The sequence below is a fragment of the Quercus robur genome, chromosome 6 (genome assembly GCF_932294415.1).
Source record: "Quercus robur chromosome 6, dhQueRobu3.1, whole genome shotgun sequence".
In the NCBI taxonomy this organism is placed as follows: Eukaryota; Viridiplantae; Streptophyta; class Magnoliopsida; order Fagales; family Fagaceae; genus Quercus; species Quercus robur.
This window is the reverse complement of record NC_065539.1, coordinates 33,534,742-33,556,863: the sequence shown is the minus strand read 5'-3', so window position 1 is coordinate 33,556,863 and position 22,122 is coordinate 33,534,742. Positions and strand designations below refer to the sequence as shown.

Here is a 22,122-nt window from a genome sequence, read left to right as displayed (position 1 = left end):
TAAAATAGTAACTGCTAATGGAAGTTAACTCATTCGAAGGGTCTGTTGAGATAGTTGAGGGTTGCTGAAAGTCTAAGTGTTGAGGTCTCGTCCGTCTGGTGTAGGGTGGTTTAGTCGTCCAAGGATATTTAACGGTTTCTCATGGACGATCCTCATGGACGATCCTCATGGACGATTCTGTTGTCCATGGGAGACTTAAACTTATGGAGTGGTGCTATTATTCTTGGACGTTTCTCCTTCTTCTGGATAAACTATTGGATCAACCCGCGCTGTAGGCTCTGGACGAACCGTTTGGACGATCTGGAGATTATTGTTTTCCACTTCTCTATCACATATCTTTCTTTATTTTTTTAAGTTCAAAAAAAAATTTCATAGTTGTCCTCCTATCCTCCTTGTGACAAATTATATTCTTACTTTTTAATTTTTGGTCATTTTTAATTTATACTTTATAAGTCATGATAATTTAATCTTTCTCTATTTCTATTACAAACCACTAAAAGAGACGTCCAATAGGATTAGAACATTTTTTAGCAACTATTATATACAAACGAAACTACTTTGCCCACTCTACCATATCAGATCTCTCTCCCTCATCCATACTCTGTCCTGTTTTTGTATTGTGTCTTACCCTCTTTAATACGTAGAAAATGACAAACCATCCAAGACAAAATGGTACTATTTAGGTGTAATGAAGGATAATATAAAATTTTCTCCCATCAAATAGGTTACTCCATTAGTAGTTTTCAATAAATATAGATGGAGGAGTTAGATTGTCCTAATTTATAAAGTTTAGGGCTTAAAATGATAATATTAAAACGTATAAATTTAACTTGTCACAAGGGAAAATCTTTAAGATTTATTTTGGATTTTCTCCCCTTTTTTTTTCTTATTTTTATTAGAATCAAGATAGATATCTTTGCCTTCCTGGATGAGAAATAGAGCTATATTTTTGCATTCTTGGATGAGAAATAGAGATATTTGTTTACTTTTTAAGTTGGTACTCTCGTTTTTTATTTCCTTTTAAGAAACATGTCAGAAGGAGGTGAAGAGAAATAATTTCTTTTTATACCTAAAACTTTTATATATGGATAAATCTCCTTCTAATACTATATAAACACTGCTCACACTCTCCTTATGTCGAACTACAGGTACCTTTTAGGATCAATTCCAAAGGTGAAGGTTAATTACTTTTACAAAGAAGCTAATCAATGTGCAGACATATTAGCTAAGAATGGGGCATATCAACAAGAAGATTTTACTAGTTTTGTTTGTTCGCCTTCAAATATTGTAATGCTTTCATACTTTGATGCCATTAGCATGTATCGTAAGAAGCTCTGCCCAAACTTTATTGTTTTAAATTAATATAGTCTCTGGTTTACCAAAAAACTTATTCCATTACACGAGTTATTACACCATACCAAACATACCATTACTTTTTAAATACAACCTTCCTTTATCCAAAATTATTTTTTAAACATAATAAATTAATGAAAATAAGTTCTCTAAACAAAGAAGAAGATAAAATATTAAAATTGTTAGGTTTTGAGTTTGTAATGTTGGCAAACCGTGACAAAAAGTAAGTCTCATTGGTTTAGAATAGTGTACTTTCAAGTCCAAGACAAAAAACTCAAGTTCAGGATGAAAAAAAAAATGAGTTACAATCTGTTTCGTTCGATTGGTACTCAATCGATCGAAAGTCGCATATTAGCAAAAAATCAACAAACGTAAAAAGCCTATAACTTGATCGTTTGAAGCCCAAATCGCAAGCTGTTTTTCCCAGTATTTAAAGGACATTATAAGCTAACCCTAGAGGGACTTTTCAGAGTTTTTTTAGAGAGATTTGAGTGCATCTTGTGCCTCTTTTGTAGATCTAGAGTTTTGTACCCAAAAGCTCTCTAAAGTCTTCTACTGGTGTTATTCCTTGAAGAATCTCAAGATCCGATGTTGTAGAAGTTGCTGCATACAAGATTAACGTGTAAGGAGATCCAAAACCTTTGAATGGAGTCTCAAAGTCACAAGCAGGTGAGCTTGTGTTGGTGTAAAGGCCTAATAGAGGACGAGTCTGTGGATTCAGAGCTTGCACGTAGTCGTGTCAGTAAGTTCTACATGTGGTAGTAATAGGATGTTAGTGGTCTAAGTCTTATTGTAAACTTCAATTCTCTATAGTAGATTTGCTTTTTACCTTGAGGATAGCTAGGTTAAATCCTCCCCAGGTTTTTTACCGGTTTAGTTTTCCTAGATGATTATATCATTGTGTTCTTTATTTTTCGTTGCTTTACATGATATGACTTTATTGTTTTAACCTAGATCTGAATAATAAACCTAAGTATTCACTTGGTTAATTAATTAGGTTAAACAATCTAGTTTACAAGGGTCGAAAACCTAACAGAAATATACCACTTAAATTGGTTCTGTATGGCAAATTGGCTATACATCCTTAGAAACATTAACAAAAAATGGGAAATTTTACATAAAGATATATATATATATATATGTATGTATGTATGTATATATTGAGAAGATGCATAAAGATATTGAAGAAGATGAAACAAATCAGCTTTACATATGTATTATTGTTAAGCCTTTATTACATCTCATATTATAATGAAAAGGGAAAAATCAAAATAATGAAAAGCAAATGTCTTTATTACAACCGAGAGGAGTTTTCTTAAAAGAAATCTCACTTCAACGGCAATGTTGCTTGTCCTTGTTAGTCAGGAAGAGCAAAAACCTAGGTGAAAAAACCAACAAAAAAAGAGCCTAAATCCATTAATGTAGCATCATAATATGAGAGACAAATAAGTCTTTTCTTTCATTTCTTAGCGTTATTTTCAGCCATTCCAATCGTGTTCTTCACACTGTCTATAGCGTTCTGAGCAATGTTATTTACCTGTTCTCCAGTCTGTTACAGGAACAAATTAACAATGTTGCACCGTGAATATCCTCCTAAAATCCAAGACATAAACATTTAAATGTATTTTTTTTTTCTATATATAAGCTAAAACTAGAAGTCTAATAAATTATAAATCTCTCATTTTGATATAGCATATGATGCAAAAAAAGTCCATAGTTGAGTGTAAACATATGTGTGTGGGTTTTTGTTTTTTCCTTTGTTAGGAAATAACTCAGATACCCTACAAGACCTAAAACAAGTAAAACCCAAACCAACCCATATATGTTTATGAAGTGCAAATATTATTAATAAAACTCCGAATGAATGTAAATTTTCTAAACTCTATCGTAGTTTTGATGATCCACTTTATACTCAATTAATTGAAGTAATCATGCGTTTGAGGTTTTTTTTTTTTTTTTTTTTTTTTTTTCATTTTTTAACTTTGATTACTTTATTATAAGAAGATATATTAGAGGATTTTTATTTGTCTAGAGATTGTTGAATTTGGTAACATCCCTTGAAAAATAAAAAAAAATGAGGGAGAACCTGCTGGAGGAAGCCGGCACTTTGATCCTTTCCATGTTGGGCAAACTCCTGAGCTGATTGAGCTGCACTGGCTGTCCTGTCTTTAGCAGATTCAGCTGCACTAGTTGTCCTATCTTTGGTTGCATTGGTTGTGTCCTTTGTGGATTGAACCCACTCTTCAGTCTTGGCCTGCCCAAACACAAAAATAAATGGTTAGTTATTGTTATATGGGTTGTGTTAATGGGCATCTTAAAGTGCCCGTTAACACACCACTTTATGTCAGAATTTACCACTTTATATCAAAATTTTGTCAGCCACTTAGCTTTATGTCAGTATTTTGTTAACTTTATAAGTTTTAGGGTCAACTTTATACAATTTCTCCCATTTATCCAATTTGTTTTATTAAATATGACCCACATTATTTTAACATTTGCCATGTTGTATTACAAATAACATGTATACTGTATACACATGTAATAATCATTACGCAAAATGAACAGTCAACAATCAATATCTTCGTGCATTAGCATTCAAGATTGCAAAAAATGTTCTATTTTACCATCTAAAAAACTACTTTATTTATTATATCATTCTACTTTACAATACACCCAATACCCAACGTCCTAGTTTATATTTTCCTATATTAAAATAATATATCTACACAATAAAATAATATAACCCAAAAGAGGTGAGAGAGAATAAAAAAACATATTTAAAAAGAGGTGAGAGATAATAATGTGAGAGAGAGAGAGAGAGAGAGAGAGAGAGAGAGAGAGAGATTAGAAGAATTAGAAATAATATAAAATATGTGAGAGACCAGAAAAAATTATTTTAAAAAAAATATCATCTTGCTACTGCTTGGTTGCAAAATATTGCTGTAGCTTGGTTGCAAATTTTTTTAAAAATAACATCCCAAGTAATGCTTTTGATTTTTTGGTTTGATGGTATAAAATTGCATATTGGGAGTTTTACAACTCCTAAAACTAATGCTCTTACAAATATGGTGCTAAGTGCTAACATGGTTAAATTATAAAAGTCCCATAAAATAAGTAAAAAACATGATTAATTAAAAGAATATAATTTAATCCCCATTGGAAAATTTTCCTACCTGGCCCTGTCCATGGGCTTGACCTGATTTGTAATTTTGCTTTGCGCTGGCCATCTTTGCTCAGAAAATGTTATATAACCAAGTTTTCAACTTTTTCAATTTCTTGATCTCAATGTTATTCTGCCTTGTTTTCTGAAGTATTTATAGCAGTTAGAGGTCCATAGAGAAGTGACACATGGAAGTCAGGAATTATGCTATACATAAGTACGTGTTTGTTGATGTAAGGAGCAGGCTTGTATTTCTGCTTTGAAATAGGCATTGGGTGGCTGAAATTGGCAACGCCTATGAAAAAGGACTTTGGATCACCGAGAGTTGAACTAGCATTAGCAGCAGTGAAACTAAATAGCTATATAACTATTTTAGCTTCACCAAAACACAAAAATGCATGCTGTAGTAGTGATATTATAGGTAAAAAATTTTAGTTTTTTGTTACAGTGCACAACTCTTTATGGCTGTGCACGGTAGCAAAAAGCTAAAAAAATAATAATATTTTATTAAACTTTTCTCTTTTTTCTCATTAAAAAATCATTTTCTCTTTTCTCTCTCTCTCTCTCTCTCTCTCTCTCCGGCTTCTCTTCTTTCTTCTTTTTTTCCTTCTCATTTTTTTTTTCTCTTTCACTATTTTCTCTTCTCATCAGATACCCCTTTACCACCAAATTCATCTATTAGTCTCAGTTTTTGTTATCTTTCTCAATTCTTTCCAACAAAGATGAAGAAATGTGGGCTAGCTGAGAATCATGAACAAGAAGAACGACTTTTGGGAGTTGATCTGCACAAAGCACTAGGTTAACATCGGCTGCCCAAACCAGCAGCTCCAATTTATGGTCTTTGCTGCCTAGCTTTCTTTATTTTTTTTCTTTTTGATAGAAACGTTTGCAACTTGATTTTGAAGAAGAAGACATAGTGCCAGGATTTATATTATATTATATTATAATATACTTTAATAATACTGTGTGGTTTTAAACTTTTATTTTTAAACCATTTAATGAACTTGTGCAGGGATATTTGGGTTCTAGCATAGTAAGGAGATAGAATATAGTAAGTTAACACGCGTTTGAAAGATAGTTGGAAACTAGCATCTCGAGTTTTAGAAACTCAAGTTCCTTATGAAACTCGAGGCCTAAAGACTCGATTCCTACTTGCTGAGTTGGACAGTATTATGCACTATTATGCCACATAGATCTCAAGTCTTAAAGACTCAAGTTCTACAAAGCAAAACTGAGTCTTTAAGACTCGATTTTCATCGAGAAATGCCACTGATCTCAAGCTTACAAGACTCGATTTCTACTAGAATAAAACTCCAAGTGTTTTATGTATCTAGTTTGGGGTTATGTGGAAATGAGGGAAAAACAAAATTTCCAGTGGATTGATGTGGTTTGATAACGAATAAATGGGAGTAGTGATAGAGCTGAGTGCGAGACAGTGACCTCAGTGCGAGATAGTGAGAGAGCTGAGTGAGGTGATCATATTCCAGAACACTTAAGTGTCCGCCAATGGGTTTTTTGCTGCCGATAGGTTTCTACTGCTGATGAGATGCGCTTGTCTCCGGTAGAGAGAGGGTTTGCAAATGGGTTTTCTACCATCGATGAATTTTTTGTTGCCGATGAGATGCACTTGTCTCCGATAGAGTGAGATGCGCTTGTTTTAGGTTTAGGGTTTGTATGTTTGGGTGTGAAGGAAAGTTCTCGTGTTCTGGAGTTTGGACGCTTAAGTGCCATTATGATCACAAAGTTTTATTGTCTACAAAGTAAAATGATCAAGGAACAGGTCCTTTATGGAAGACTCACCACACCATAGATTGTGCCAACAAAGGATTTGCAAACCATTGCTCACTAGAATTTTGATTTGTTCAGAAAATACGTCCTAATTTCTTATGAGAGGATGGAATGGAAGAAAGTAATGAAACCCACAATGGCTATGGATATTGAATAACCTCCTTTTACTTTCTCAATCCCTTTAATGCTCTTCCATAAACCAACCCCATGCAACCCTCTAACTATCCATGTTGTCCACCCTTCCTCCCCTATGCTTCTCCATATTTCACACTAGTGACACACCTCCATAATATAAATAACATACTTTTTTTTTTTTTTTTTTACAAATGAGGGTGTCCAACTCTTCAAGTATCTGACCATTCCCTCGCATGTATGCAATCCCTCCGTCTCACACACACTAGGTTATTACAGGAAGGAATCTTATGAGATGGCCACAAGATACTGGCAAGAGGTTTTGAACCCAAGATCTCATGGATATCATGAGGCCTTAGGAACCACTAAGCCAACCCCTTGCGGTTACATACTTTTAATAATAACAACAGATACACTAAGCCTTTAACTATTAATACAGAAAATTAACACATACTCCGAAAGATACACTGCCTTACAACCTGCAGCATCAACTTCACACCTTCCAACATTTTCCTGAACAAAAATTAAAATCAACACATAAGATCGCACCAGAATTGATCAAAACCAAACACTTCTTTAAGTAATTCTCTACTGTCTAATTTCCCAAGAAAGCCAATAATAAGTAAATTTTTAACTTTTTTTTTTTTTTCCCTTGCATTATGTTATCCGTATTCCAATAAATAAATAATTTGCGCAATTATATATAACTCAGATACAATTAAAGTACAAGGCCTAGTTAAGTTGAATTTTTAGTGTAGCGTTTAATATGCTTCTGTACTTAATTTTCTACTGATCGCCTAGCACTGAAACATTTTTTTCAAAATCCAATAGTCATTTTTTCAATCTCGTATCTCTTGAAGCATATTAAGAAAAATTAAAATAATAAATTTTCAAAAAACAAAATTCAATATCCAATACTCAAATTTTTAATCTCGTAATTCTTTACTCTTGTTAGTTATTCTTCGTATTTCTATTTGTTTCAAACAATATATATATATATATATATATATGAATTCTTAAACAATTTGAAAAGAAAAAAACATTTACAGGGGAACTAGTGTAGGCTTCGAATGCGAAACCAGCAAGAACGACGGCGAGATTAAGATCAAACGGAGGCCGCTCATTCTCGTTCTCGTCAACCGAAATTGCTTCGATTTCGGAATTGTTTTTACGGAAGCAACAAACGGAGTAGTACACTCGGTCTCGGCCTCTGAACTTTTCCCGGAAAGTGAGAACCCTAACTTTCCTGGGAAAAAGAGATGAGAATCGAGGAGTGAGGTTAGGGATTTGGAGATAAGGGAACTTGGGGGAGACGCAGTGATGGGATTGGAGGAGCGTGGCCGTGGCCGTGGCCATGAGAGAGTGAGAGTGAGGTTGTGATTGTTTTGGTTTTTGAAGTGGTAGTGTGTGGTAGTGGCAGTTTGTGTAATTCTGTATAATAAAGGGGGGAGGGCGGGTTGTTTATGTGGAAATGGGCTTATTGTGCACGTCCACGTAAGTGAGAATGGAAGCTCTGAGAATGAAGTAGAGTGCAGAGCCAAAGAGCCACGTGGCCAACGGTCGTCCTAGATACTTTGAGATCATACTTTGCGTCCTGCCAAATTTCACTGCGTTTTGGGAATTCGTTTTTTTTTTTTGGAAAAAAAGAATAATAGACATTTCGAACTAAAATATTCTTGGGTTTTATTAATGAGTGGCAATTATTAATAAATTATTTTAGAAAATTTTTGATACAAATTATGAAAGTTTGTCAAAAAAAATTTAATAAATTTTTTCTTTTCATATAAAAAATTTCTAAAAGGTTTCTTAAATCAATGTTCTTAAAGCATTTATTAACTTTTATCAATATTGTTTTCCAAAATGTCACAATTTTTTCTTTGAATTTTAAAAAGAACTTGAAAAATCTCTTTTTTTTTTCCTTAAATTTAAAAAATAATAATAATAAACTTTTGTATTTACTTGTGACCAATAGTTTCATGCTACTTGCTCGTCTCATATGTATTCTTTCTTTTTGGCCTTTTTTCAAATGTAATAGTCCACGTCGAACTCTCTAATACTAAAATTAGTGACACCTATTTAGATAGATACGTTAAAATACTTGAACATGGAAGGAAAAATAAAATATGTACCATTTTGAATAGTTTAAGGATTAAACAAAAAAAAAAACTTCATACAAATTTTAGGGTAGAAAACAAATATTTTTTATCAAGATGTTTTTGTCTTTGTGCTATTCATATCTTTCTTTATTTTTTAAGTTCAAAAAAAAAAATTCATAGTTGTCCTCCTATCCTCCTTGTGACAAATTATATTCTTACTTTTTAATTTTTGGTCGTTTTTAATTTATACTTTATAAGTTGTGATAATTTAATCTTTCTCTATTTCTATTACAAACCACTAAAAGAGACGTCCAATATGATCAGAACATTTTTTAGCAACTATTATATCCAAACGAAACTACTTTGCCCACTCTACCATATCAGATCTCTCTCTCTCTCATCCATACTCTGTCTTGTTTCTGTATTGTGTTTTACCCTCTTTAATATGTAGAAAATGACAAACCATCCAAGACAAAATGGTACTATTTAGGTGTAATAAAGGATAATATAAATTTTTCTCCCATCAAATAGGTTACTCCATTAGTAGTTTTCAATAAATATAGATGGAGGAGTTAGATTGTCCTAATTTATAAAGTTTAGGGCTTAAAATGATAATATTAAAACGTCTAAATTTAACTTGTCACAAGGAAAAATCTTTAAGATTTATTTTGGATTTTCTCCCCTTTTTTTTTCTTTTTTTTATTAGAATCAAGATAGATATCTTTGCCTTCCTGGATGAGAAATAGAGCTATATTTTTGCATTCTTGGATGAGAAATAGAGATATTTGTTTACTTTTTAAGTTGGCACTCTCGATTTTTATTTCCTTTTAAGAAACATGTCAGAAGGGGGTAAAGAGAAATAATTTCTTTTTATACCTAAAACTTATATATATATATATATATATATAAATCTCCTTCTAATACTATATAAACACTGCTCACACTCTCCTTATGTCGAACTGCAGGTACCTTTTGGGATCAATTCCAAAGGTGAAGGTTAATTACTTTTACTAGGAAGCTAATCAGTGTGCATACATATTAGCTAAGAATGGGGAATATCAACAAGAAGATTTTACTAGTTTTGTTTGTTCGCCTTCAAATATTGTAAGGCTTTCATACTTTGATGCCATTAGCATGTATCGTAAGAAGCTCTACCCAAACTTTATTGCTTTAAATTAATATAGTCTCTGGTTTACCAAAAAACTTATTCCATTACAAGAGTTATTACACCATCCCAAACATACCATTACTTTTTAAATACAACCTTCTTTTATCCAAAATTATTTTTTAAACATAATAAATTAATGAAAATATGTTCTCTAAACAAAGAAGAAGATAAAACATTAAAATTGTTAGGTTTTGAGTTCGTAATGTTGGCAAACCGTGACAAAAAGTAAGTCTCATTAGTTTAGAATAGTGTACTTTCAAGTCCAACACAAAAAACTCAAGTTTAGGATGAAAAAAAAAATGAGTTACAATCTGTTTCGTTCGATTGGTACTCCATCGATCGAAAGTTGCATATCAGCAAAAAATCAACAAACGTAAAAAGCCTATAACTTGATCGTTTGAAGCCCAAATCGCAAGCTGTTTGTTCCAATATTTAAAGGACATTATAAGCTAACCCTAGAGGGGCTTTTCAGAGTTTTTTTAGAGAGATTTGAGTGCATCTTGTGCCTCTTTTGTAGATCTAGAGTTCTGTACCCAAAAGCTCTCAAAAGTCTTCTACTGGTGTTATTCCTTGAAGAATCTCAAGATCCGATGTTGTAGAAGTTGCTGCATACAAGATTAACGTGTAAGGAGATCCAAAACCTTTGAATGGAGTCTCAAAGTCACAAGCAAGTGAGCTTGTGTTGGTTTAAAGGCCTAATAGAGGACGAGTCTGTGGATTCGGAGTTTGCACGTGGTCGTGTCAGTAAATTCTACATGTGGTAGCAATAGGATGTTAGTGGTCTAAATCTTATTGTAAACTTCAATTCTTTATAGTAGATTTGCTTTTTAGCTTGAGGATAGCTAGGTTAAATCCTCCCCAGGTTTTTTACTGGTTTAGTTTTCCTGGGTGATTATATCATTGTGTTCTTGATTTTCCACTGCTTTACATGATATGACATTATTGTTTTAACCTAGATCTGAATAATAAACCTAAGTATTCACTTGGTTAATTAATTAGGTTAAACAATCTAGTTTACAGGGGTCTAAAACCTAACACAAATATACCACTTAAATTGGTTCTATATGGCAAATTGGCTATACATCCTTAGAAACATTAACAAAAAATGGGAAATTTTACATAAAGATATATACATATATATATATATATATATGTATGTATGTATGTATATATTGAGAAGATGCATAAAGATATTGAAGAAGATGAAACAAATCAGCTTTACATATGTATTATTGTTAAGCCTTTATTACATCTCAAATTATAATGAAAAGCAAATGTCTTTATTACAACCGAGGGGAGTTTTCTTAAAAGAAATCTCACTTCAATGGCAATGTTGCTTGTCCTTGTTAGTCAGGAAGAGCAAAAACCTAGGTGAAAAAACCAACAAAAAAAGAGCCTAAATCCATTAATGTAGCATCATAATATGAGAGACAAATAAGTTTTTTCTTTCATTTCTTAGCGTTATTTTCAGCCATTCCAATCGTGTTCTTCACACTGTCTACAGCGTTCTGAGCAATGTTCTTTACCTGTTCTCCGGTCTGTTATAGGAACAAATTAACAATGTTGCACCGTGAATATCCTCCTAAAATCCAAGACATAAACATTTAAATGTATTTTTTTTCTATATATACGCTAAAACTAGAAGTCTAATAAATTATAAATCTCTCATTCTGATATAGCATATGATGCAAAAAAGTCCATAGTTGAGTGTAAACATATGTGTGTGGGTTTTTGTTTTTTTCTTTGTTAGGAAATAACTCAAATACCCAACAAGACCTAAAACAAGTAAAACCCAAACCAACCCATATATGTTTATGAGGTGTGAATATTATTAATAAAACTCCGAATGAATGTAAATTTTCTAAACTCTATCGTAGTTTTGATGATCCACTTTATACTCAATTAATTGAAGCAATCATGCGTTTGAGTTTTTTTTTTTTTTTTTTTTTCATTTTTTAACTTTGATTACTTTATTATAAGAAGATATATTAGAGGATTTTTATTTGTCTAGAGATTGTTGAATTTGGTAACATCCCTTGAAAAATAAAATAAAATGAGGGAGAACCTGCTGGAGGAAGCCGGCACTTTGATCCTTTCCATGTTGGGCAAACTCCTGAGTTGATTGAGTTGCACTGGCTGTCCTGTCTTTAGCAAATTGAGCTGCACTAGCTGTCCTGTCTTTGGTTGCATTGGTTGTGTCCTTTGTGGATTGAACCCACTCTTCAGTCTTGGCCTGCCCAAACACAAAAATAAATGGTTAGTTATTGTTATATGGGTTGTGTTAATGGGCATCTTAAAGTGCCCGTTAACACACCACTTTATGTCAGAATTTACCACTCTATATCAGAATTTTGTCAGCCACTTAGCTTTATGTCAGTATTTTGTTAATTTTATAAGCTTTAGGGTCAACTTTATACAATTTCTCCCATTTATCCAATTTTTTTTATTAAATATTACCCACATTATTCTAACATTTGCCATGTTGTATTACAAATAACATGTATACTGTATACACATGTTTACGCAAAATGAATAGTCAATAATCAATATCTTCAAGCATTAGCATTCAAGATTGCAAAAAATGTTCTATTTTACCATCTAAAAAACTACTTTATTTATTATATCATTCCACTTTACAATACACCCAATACCAAGGTTGTCAAAATCGGGATCCTACATAGGATCGTGGGAGGTAGGTGGGATCGTGGATCGTAGGATCGGATCGTGGATCGTAAGATCCTACATTATTTGAGAAAAAAACAAAAAATACATATTGGTATGTTAAATAATCACATAAATTATACATTCATTAATATAATTACCATACATTACTACATTCATTTGTAGCATTATTTAAAGATGCCAAAAATCTCAAAATGTGACACTTTATTGAAATATTTTTTATTTGAGTCTAACTGATACTCTCTCTATATTAGAGTGGAAAAACTTGATCTATTGGGATTTATTTTTCATTTGGGTCCAACTGAGCCTTCTATCAAGTTAAAGAAGATTACAAGAAACCAAGGTTGTTTGGGATTGTCAAAATCGTACGATCTTACCAATCCTGAACGATCGCAAAGATCCTTGAAAGATTTAGATCGTTTTGGGTAGGTGAGATCGTAAAATCGTAGGATCGTAAAATCCAGAACGGGATTTTGACAACCATGCCCAATACCCAACGTCCTAGTTTATATTTTCCTATATTAAAATAATATATCTACACAATAAAATAATATAACCCAAAAGAGGTGAGAGACAATAAAAAAAATATTTAAAAAGAGGTGAGAGACAATAATATGAGAGAGAGAGAGAGAGAGAGAGAGAGAGAGAGAGATTAGAAGAATTAGAAATAATATAAAATATGTGAGAGACTATAAAAAATTATTTTAAAAAAAAAATACCATCTTGCTACTGCTTGGTTGCAAAATATTGTTGTAGCTTGGTTGCAAATTTTTTAAAAAATAACATCCCAAGTAATGCTTTTGATTTTGTGGTTTGATGGTATAAAATTGCATATTGGGAGTTTTACAATTCCTAAAACTAATGCTCTTCAAATATGGTGCTAAGTGTTGACATGGTTAAATTATAAAAGTCCCATAAAAAAAAACATGGTTAATTAAAAGAATATAATTTAATCCCCATTGGAAAATTTTCCTACCTGGCTCTGTCCATGGGCTTGACCTGATTTGTAATTTTGCTTTGCGCTGGCCATCTTTGCTCAGAAAATGTTATATAACCAAGTTTTCAACTTTTTCAATTTCTTAATCTCAATGTTATTCTGCCTTGTTTTCTGAAGTATTTATAGCAGTTAGAGGTCCATAGAGAAGTGACACATGGAAGTCAAGAATTATGCTATACATAAGTACGTGTTTGTTGATGTAAGGGGCAAGCTTGTATTTCTGCTTTGAAATAGGCATTGGGTGGCTGAAATTGGCAACGCCTATGAAAAAGGACTTTGGATCACCGAGAGTTGAACTAGCATTAGCAGCAGTGAAGCTAAATAGCTATATAGTTATTTTAGCTTCACCAAAACCCAAAAATGCATGCTGCAGTAGTGGTATTATAGGTAAAAAATTTTAGTTTTTTGCTATAGTGCACAACTCTTTATGGCTGTGCACGGTAGCAAAAAGCTAAAAAAATAATAATATTTTATTAAAGTTTTCTCTTTTTTCTCATTAAAAAATCATTTTCTCTTTTCTTTCTCTCTCTCTCTCTCCGGCTTCTCTTCTTTCTTCTTTTTTTCCTTCTCATTTTTTTTTTCTCTTTCGCTATTTTCTCTTCTCATTAGATACCCCTTTACCACCAAATTCATCTATTAGTCTCAGTTTTTGTTATCTTTCTCAATTCTTTCCAACAAAGATGAAGAAATGTGGGCTAGCTGAGAATCATGAACAAGAAGAACGACTTTTGGGAGCTGATCTGCACAAAGCACTAGGTTAACATCGGCTGCCCAAACCAGCAGCTCCAATTTATGGTCTTTGCTGCCTAGCTTTCTTTATTTTTTTTCTTTTCGATAGAAACGTTTGCAACTTGATTTTGAAGAAGAAGACATAGTGCCAGGATTTATATTATATTATATTATAATATACTTTAATAATATTGTGTGGTTTTAAACTTTTATTTTTAAACCATTTAATGAACTTGTGCAGGGATATTTGGGTTCTAGCATAGTAAGGGGATAGAATATAGTAAGTTAACACGCGTTTGAAAGATAGTTGGAAACTAGCATCTCGAGTTTTAGAAACTCAAGTTCCTTTTGAAACTCGAGGCTTAAAGACTCGATTCCTACTTGCTGAGTTGGACAGTATTATGCACTATTATGCCACATAGATCTCAAGTCTTAAAGACTCAAGTTCTACAAAGCAAAACTGAGTCTTTAAGACTCGATTTTCAATGAGAAATGCCACTGATCTCAAGTTTGCAAGACTCGATTTCTACTGGAATAAAACTCCAAGTGTTTTATGTATCTGGTTTGGGGTTATGTGGAAATGAGGGAAAAACAAAATTTCCAGTGGATTGATGTGGTTTGATAATGAATAAATGGGAGTAGTGATAGAGCTGAGTGCGAGACAGTGACCTCAGTGCGAGACAGTGACCTCAGTGCGAGATAGTGAGAGAGCTGAGAGAGGTGATCATATTCCAGAACACTTAAGTGTCCGCCAATGGGTTTTTTGCTGCGGATAGGTTTCTACTGTCGATGAGATGCGCTTGTCTCAGGTAGAGTGAGGGTTTGCAAATGGGTTTTCTACCATCGATGAATTTTCTACTGCCGATGAGATGCACCTGTCTCCGGTAGAGTGAGATGTGCTTGTTTCAGGTTTGGGGTTTGTATGTTTGGGTGTGAAGGAGAGTTCTCGTGTTCTGGAGTTTGGACGCTTAAGTGCCAATATGATCACAAAGTTTTATTGTCTACAAAGTAAAATGATCAAGGAACAGGTCCTTTATGGAAGACTCACCACACCATAGATTGTGCCAACAAAGGATTTGCAAACCATTGCTCACTAGAATTTTGATTTGTTCAGAAAATACGTCCTAATTTCTTATGAGAGGATGGAATGGAAGAAAGTAATAAAACCCACAATGGCTATGGATATTGAATAACCTCCTTTTACTTTCTCAATCCCTTTAATGCTCTTCCATAAACCAACCCCATGCAACCCTCTAACTATCCATGTTGTCCACCCTTCCTCCCCTATGCTTCTCCATATTTCACACTAGTGACACACCTCCATAATATAAATAACATACTTTTTTTTTTTTTTTTTTTACAAATGAGGGTGTCCAACTCTTCAAGTATCTGACCATTCCCTCGCATGTATGCAATCCCTCTGTCTCACACACACTAGGTTATTACAGGAAGGAATCTTATGAGATGGCCACAAGATACTGGCAAGAGGTTTTGAACCCAAGATCTCATGGATATCATGAGGCCTTAGGAACCACTAAGCCAACCCCTTGCGGTTACATACTTTTAATAATAACAACAGATACACTAAGCCTTTAACTATTAATACAGAAAATTAACACATACTCCGAAAGATACACTGCCTTACAACCTGCAGCATCAACTTCACACCTTCCAACATTTTCCTGAACAAAAATTAAAATCAACACATAAGATCGCACCAGAATTGATCAAAACCAAACACTTCTTTAAGTAATTCTCTACTGACTAATTTCCCAAGAATGCCAATAATAAGTAAATTTTTAACTTTTTTTTTTCTCTTGCATTATGTTATCTGTATTCCAATAAATAAATAATTTGCGCAATTTTATATAACTCAGATAAAATTAAAGTACAAGGCCTAGTTAAGTTGAATTTTTAGTGTAGCGTTTAATATGCTTCTGTACTTAATTTTCTACTGATCGCCTAGCACTGAAACATTTTTTTCAAAATCCAATAGTCATTTTTTCAATCTTGTATCTCTTGAAGCATATTAAGAAAAATTAAAATAATAAATTTTCAAAAAACAAAATTCAATATCCAATACTCTAATTTTCAATCTCGTAATTCTTTACTCTTATTAGTTATTCTTCGAATTTCTATTTGTTTCAAACGCTATATATATATATATATATATATGAATTCTTAAACAATTTGAAAAGAAAAAAGCATTTACAGGGGGGCTAGTGTAGGCTTCGAATGCGTAACCAGCAAGAACGACGACAAGATTAAGATCAAAAGGAGGCCGCTCATTCTCGTTCTCGTCATCCGAAATTGTTTCGATTTCGGAATTGTTTTTACGGAAGCAACAAACGAAGTAGAACACTCGGTCTCGGCTTCTGAACTTTTCCCGGAACATGAGAACCCTAACTTTCCTGGGAAAAAGAGACGAGAATCGAGGAGTGAGGTTAGTGTTTCGGAGATAAGGGAACTTGGGGGAGACGCAGTGATGGGATTGGAGGTGCGTGGCCATGGCCGTGGCCATGAAAGAGTGAGTGAGAGTGAGGTTTTGATTGTTTTGGTTTTCAAGAGAGGATAGATAGGTTCTTTGTGAATCCTAAGTGGTGCTTGCTTTACCCGTATGCAATAATTACCCATCTTCCTAGGTATCATTCTGATCACTGCCCTATTCTGTTAGAGATGCAACTAGGTTCAAGTGGTGGTAAGAAGAGGCCGTTTAGGTTCCAAACGTGCTGGTTGTTAGACCCTACTTTCCCTGATGTTGTTTCTCAAGCATGGGGAGGGGCAAATAATCTTATTGAGGCCGTTGATAGCTTCACTAGGAATGTTATGGCTTGGAATAAAAATTAGTTCGGGAATATTTTTACTAGGAAAAAATTTTTGATGGCTAGGATCAATGGTATTCAGAGGGCTATTGCTATCAAACCTTCTAGTTTTCTTCTTGAGTTGGAAGAGGATCTCCTTAGGGATCTTGATCTTGTTCTCAATCAAGAGGAGGAGTTATGGGCGTTAAAGTCTCGGGTTAATTGGATGGTTCAGGGTGATCGTAATATAGCTTTCTATCATGTTTCGACGTTGGTTAGGAGGAAAAGGAATCAGATCATGGCAATCAAAAATGCAATGGGGGAGTGGATTCATGAGGAAAGTGACGTTAAAGAGTTTATTAGAAGTGGTTTCAATGGGATATACTCGACGTCTCATGAGAGTGCTTTAAGGGAAGACCCTATCATGTTGCAAGGTCAGATTAGACTCTCGGATGGGGATAGAGAGAGCATAGGTGGAGAGGTGACTAAGGAAGAAATTAAGGCTGCCTTGTGGTCCTTAAAACCTTTCAAAGCGCCGGGTCCGGATGGACTTCATGCTGGTTTTTTCCAAAAATTTTGGCCGCTTGTGGGAGACTCTTTGGTTGAGGAAGTTATTCAGATTTTTAGGAGTGGGACAATGCCTGAGCATTTGAAATAAAACTCTTATTGCTTTGATTCCTAAGATCCAAGGTCCTGAGACTTTAGGTAATTATAGACCTATTAGCCTTTGTAACACGGTGTATAAAGTGGTGACCAAGATTATTGTGGCAAGGTTGAGACCTTTCTTGGATAAGCTTATATCCCCCTTACAGACGACGTTTGTCCCGGGTAGAAAAGGTATTGACAATGTCATCATTGCTCAAGAGATAATTCATTCCCTGGGGAAAAAGAGAGGGAAGACGGGGTACATGGCTTTGAAGATAGATTTGGAGATGGCTTATGACAAACTTGAGTGGGGTTTTATTCGAAACTTGCTTCTTAGGATTAATATTCCCACAAAGCTCATAGATGTCATAATGAGTTGTGTATCGACGGTCTCCACTTCCATCTTGTTTAATGGAGAAGCCTTAGATCCGATTTTTCCTTCTAGAGGAATAAGGCAAGGTGACCCGCTTTCCCCATATCTTTTCATCATTTGTATGGACTTTCTTGGTCAGTTAATAGAAGAGAAGTGTAATACGAAGACGTGGCAGCCAGTTAGAGCCTCTCAAAGTGGTCCTGAATTCTCTTACTTGCTCTTTGCAGATGATCTCATCTTCTTTGCTAAAGCGGATTGGGTAAATTGTTCCGCCATTAGAGATGTTCTTGATGAGTTTTTTGAATTATCTGGGCAATCAGTAAGTGAAGCTAAGTTGAGAGTTTATTTCTCTCCAAATGTAGACAAAGATACTAGGGAATCCCTTTGTGACATTCTTGGTTTTGCCTCCACACCTTTCTTGGGGAAGTATCTTGGCTTTTCTCTAAAGCATCCTGGCTCTTCAACTCAGGAGTACAATTTCATTCTTGATAGAGTGAAACAAAAACTCTCGGGTTGGAAGGCTAACATGCTCTCTTTGGCGGGGCAGACTGTTCTTGTACAAGCCTCCTTGGCTGCAATACCTTCATACGTTATGGAATGTACTTATTTGCCTGGCAGAATTTTGGATGGGTTAGATAGAATTAACCGGAATTTCCTTTGGGGATCGACGGAGGCAGCCAAGAAGATTCATTCGGTTGGTTGGGAGAAGGTGACAAAGTCTAAGGAGGAAGGGGGGCTTGGGCTGCATTCAGCGAAGGGCAAGAATATAGCGCTATTATCTAAGCTTAATTGGAGGTTCCACACTGAAAATGAGGCCCCTTGGGCTAGAGTTTTGAAGCTGAAATATTATAATCAGAGAAGAAGAATTGTTGTTAATGCCAATAAGCTTCCTTGTTCTCACATATGGGCTGCAATGAAAAAAGGTATGGATACTTTCAACAAGGGGAGCAGGTGGTTGGTTGGTAGGGATAGTGGGCTAAATGTGTGGCATAATAAGTGGACAAATGGAGGTTCTCTTAGAAGGTTGATTCAGGGTCCTATCACAAGGGAGGCTAGCCATCTAGAAGTTAAAGACCTTATGACGGATACGGGTTGGGATTGGGGGAAGATTCCTTTTGAGCTTCCTTTAGAAGTTAAAAGGGTGATTCAAGCAACCCTAGTGACGATTTTGAGTAGAGGTGTTGACAAGTTGGCATGGTCGGGGTCTCCTAAAGGCACCTTTGATTTGAAGAGTGCCTATAGGATTGCCATGGGGGCTGATTGTACAGAGTCATTCTCAGCTTATTGGATTTGGAAAGTGAATACTCTTCTAAGGATTAGAACTTTTCTGTGGAAATGCATTCATAATAGCATTGGAGTAAAGGTGTGCCTTGAGAGGAGGGGTGTTAGTCTTGATACTATTTGCCCCTTATGCCAGGAAGGAGCAGAAAGCATTTTGCATGCCCTTAGGGACTGCCCACTGCTTAGAGGCTTATGGAACCAGCTGGGGGTGTTACCCTCTAATCATGCCTTTTGGAGGAGCAACCTTCAAGATTGGTTGATGTTAAATAGTAAATTGAAGCACAACTTAGGTGCTACTCATCCGCCTTGGAAAGTTGTTTTTCCCTTTGTTGTGTGGAATGTTTGGAAGAGTAGAAACAACTTGGTTTTCAATGGCAAAAGCAAGAACCCGAAGCTTGCTTTGGTGATTGTTAATCAAGCTGAAGAATTCTTTCATTGCCTTTCCTCTCCAAGGGTGCTGACCCGAAATGTCATGATGAGGATTAGATGGGAGAAGCCGATTCAAGGGTGGTGGAAACTTAACACAGATGGCTCCTTTGTGGCAGTACCGGTTTGGCAGGTTATGGAGGGGTGGTTAGGGATGATGCAGGTAGGTGGATTATTGGGTTTTGTAGGAGTATTGGCTTGACAAACAGCTTTGCGGCTGAGCTGTGGGGATTATGGGAGGGCCTTCTTCTATGCAGCAACCTCAACGTTACTTCTCTTGAAATTGAGCTTGATGCCAAGTCTATTATGGATGCCTTAGGAAATCCTTCATATATTAATAACATCATATCACCTTTATTGGATGATTGCAGGCTCTTGATATCTCGCATACCTCAAGTTTGTATTAAGCATTGCTTCCGTCAGGCGAACAAATGTGCGGATAGTCTTGCTAGGATGAGTTATTGTCTAGATTCTGATTTTGCTACCTTTGATAGTCCGCCTGTGGACTTAATAGATGTTGTTGAGGATGACCTCAATGGGATGTTTGTGAATAGGATCTGTACTGAGAATGTTGTTGTTTCCTAGTTTTTAATGAATCATATTTTCATCAAAAAAGTGGTAGTGTGTGGTAGTGGCAGTTTGTGTAATTTTGTATAATAAAGGGGGGAGGGGGGGTTGTTTATGAGGAAATGGGCTTATTGTGCACATCCACGTAAGTGAGAATGGAAGCTCTGAGAATGAAGTAGAGTGCAGAGCCAAAGAGCCACGTGGCCAACGGTCGTCCTAGATACTTTGAGATCATACTATATGCGTCCTGCCAAATTTCACTGCGTTTTGGGAATTCGTTTTTTTTTTTGAAAGAAAGAATAATAGATATTTCGAACTAAAATATTCTTGGGTTTTATTAATGAGTGGCAATTATTAATAAATTATTTTAGAAAATTTTTGATACAAAATATGAAAGTTTGTCAAAAAAAATTAATAAATTTTTTCTTTTCATATAAAAAATTTCTAAAAAGTTTCTTAAATCAATGTTCTTAAAGCATTTATTAACTTTTATCAATATTGTTTTCCAAAATGTCACAATTTTTTCTTTGAATTTTAAAAAGAACTTGAAAAATCTCTTTTTTTTTCCTTAAATTTAAAAAATAATAATAATAAACTTTTGTATCTACTTGTGACCAATAGTTTCATGCTACTTGCTCGTCTCCTATGTATTCTTTCTTTTTGGCCTTTTTATCAAATGTAATAGTCCACGTCGAACTCTCTAATACTAAAATTAGTGAGACCCATTTAGATAGATAGGATAAAATAAATGAGAATGGAAGGAAAAATAAAATATGTACCATTTTGAATAGTTTAAGGATTAAACAAAAAAAAAAAATTCATGCAAATTTTAGGGTAGAAAACAATATTTTTTGTCAAGATGTTTTGTCTTTGTGCTATTCATATCTTTCTTTATTTGTTTAAGTTCAAAAAAAAATTTCATAGTTGTCCTCCTATCCTCCTTGTGACAAATTATATTCTTACTTTTTAATTTTTGGTCATTTTTAATTTATACTTTATAAGTCGTGATAATTTAATCTTTCTCTATTTCTATTACAAACCACTAAAAGAGACGTCTAGAACATTTTTTAGCAACTATTATATCCAAATGAAACTATTTTGCCCACTCTACCATATCATCTCTCTCTCTCATCCATACTCTGTCCTATTTCTGTATTGTGTTTTACCCTCTTAATTCTTAAATATGTAGAAAATGACAAACCATCCAAGACAAAATGGTACTATTTAGCTGTAATAAAGGGTAATATAAAATTTTCTCCCATCAAATAGGTTACTCCATTAGTAGTTTTCAATAAATATAGATGGAGGAGTTAGATTGTCCTAATTTATAAAGTTTAGGGCTTAAAATGATAATATTAAAAAGTCTAAATTTAACTTGTCACAAGGGAAAATCTTTATGATTTATTTTGGATTTTCTCCCCTTTTTTTGTCTTATTTTTATCAGAATCGAGATAGATATCTTTGCTTTCGTGGATGAGAAATATAGCTATATTTTTGCATTCTTGGATGAGAAATAGAGATATTTGTTTACTTTTTAAGTTGGCACTCTCGCTTTTTATTTCCTTTTAAGAAACATGTCAAATGGGGTGAAGAGAAATAATTTCTTTTTATACCTAAAACTTTTTTTTTTTAATAAATCTTCTTCTAATACTATATAAACACTGCTCACACTCTCCTTATGTCAAACTACAGCTACCTTTTGGGATCAATTCCAAAGGTGAAGGTTAATTACTATTACTAGAAGCTAATCAGTGTGCAAACATATTAGCTAGGAATGGGGCATATCAACAAGAAGATTTTACTAGCTTTGTTTGTCCGCCTTCAGATATTGTAATGCTTTTATACTTTGATGCCATTAGCATGTATCATACGAAGCTCTGCCCAAACTTTATTGCTTTAAATTAATATAGTCTCTGGTTTACCA

At 34.3% G+C, this 22,122-nt stretch overlaps 3 protein-coding genes across 3 annotated transcripts in view; all 3 read right to left on the bottom strand.

The window, feature by feature from the left end:
• LOC126688509 (uncharacterized) overlaps positions 1-7,838 on the bottom strand; it is a 51,685-nt gene extending 43,847 nt beyond the window's left edge. Inside the window, exon 1 of the mRNA XM_050383224.1 lies at positions 7,712-7,838. Coding sequence (XP_050239181.1) covers positions 7,712-7,789 — 78 coding nt within the window. The 5' untranslated portion in view covers positions 7,790-7,838. The remainder of the gene's footprint in view (positions 1-7,711) is intronic.
• LOC126688512 (late embryogenesis abundant protein 2-like) lies at positions 2,545-4,635 on the bottom strand. The gene is made up of 3 exons (XM_050383229.1): positions 4,527-4,635; positions 3,440-3,607; positions 2,545-2,902 (listed from the first exon to the last, which is right to left on the bottom strand). The coding sequence occupies exons 1-3, from the start codon at positions 4,578-4,580 to the stop codon at positions 2,813-2,815; spliced, it is 312 nt and encodes a 103-aa protein (XP_050239186.1). The 5' UTR covers positions 4,581-4,635; the 3' UTR covers positions 2,545-2,812.
• Positions 7,839-10,900: 3,062 nt separating the features above from the next.
• On the bottom strand, positions 10,901-12,178 carry LOC126690113 (late embryogenesis abundant protein 2-like). Its single transcript, XM_050385244.1, has 3 exons — positions 12,155-12,178; positions 11,763-11,930; positions 10,901-11,235 (listed from the first exon to the last, which is right to left on the bottom strand). Exons 1-3 carry the CDS (start codon positions 12,176-12,178, stop codon positions 11,146-11,148), a joined length of 282 nt encoding a protein of 93 aa, XP_050241201.1. The 3' UTR covers positions 10,901-11,145.
• Between the last annotated feature and the right edge of the window lie 9,944 nt (positions 12,179-22,122).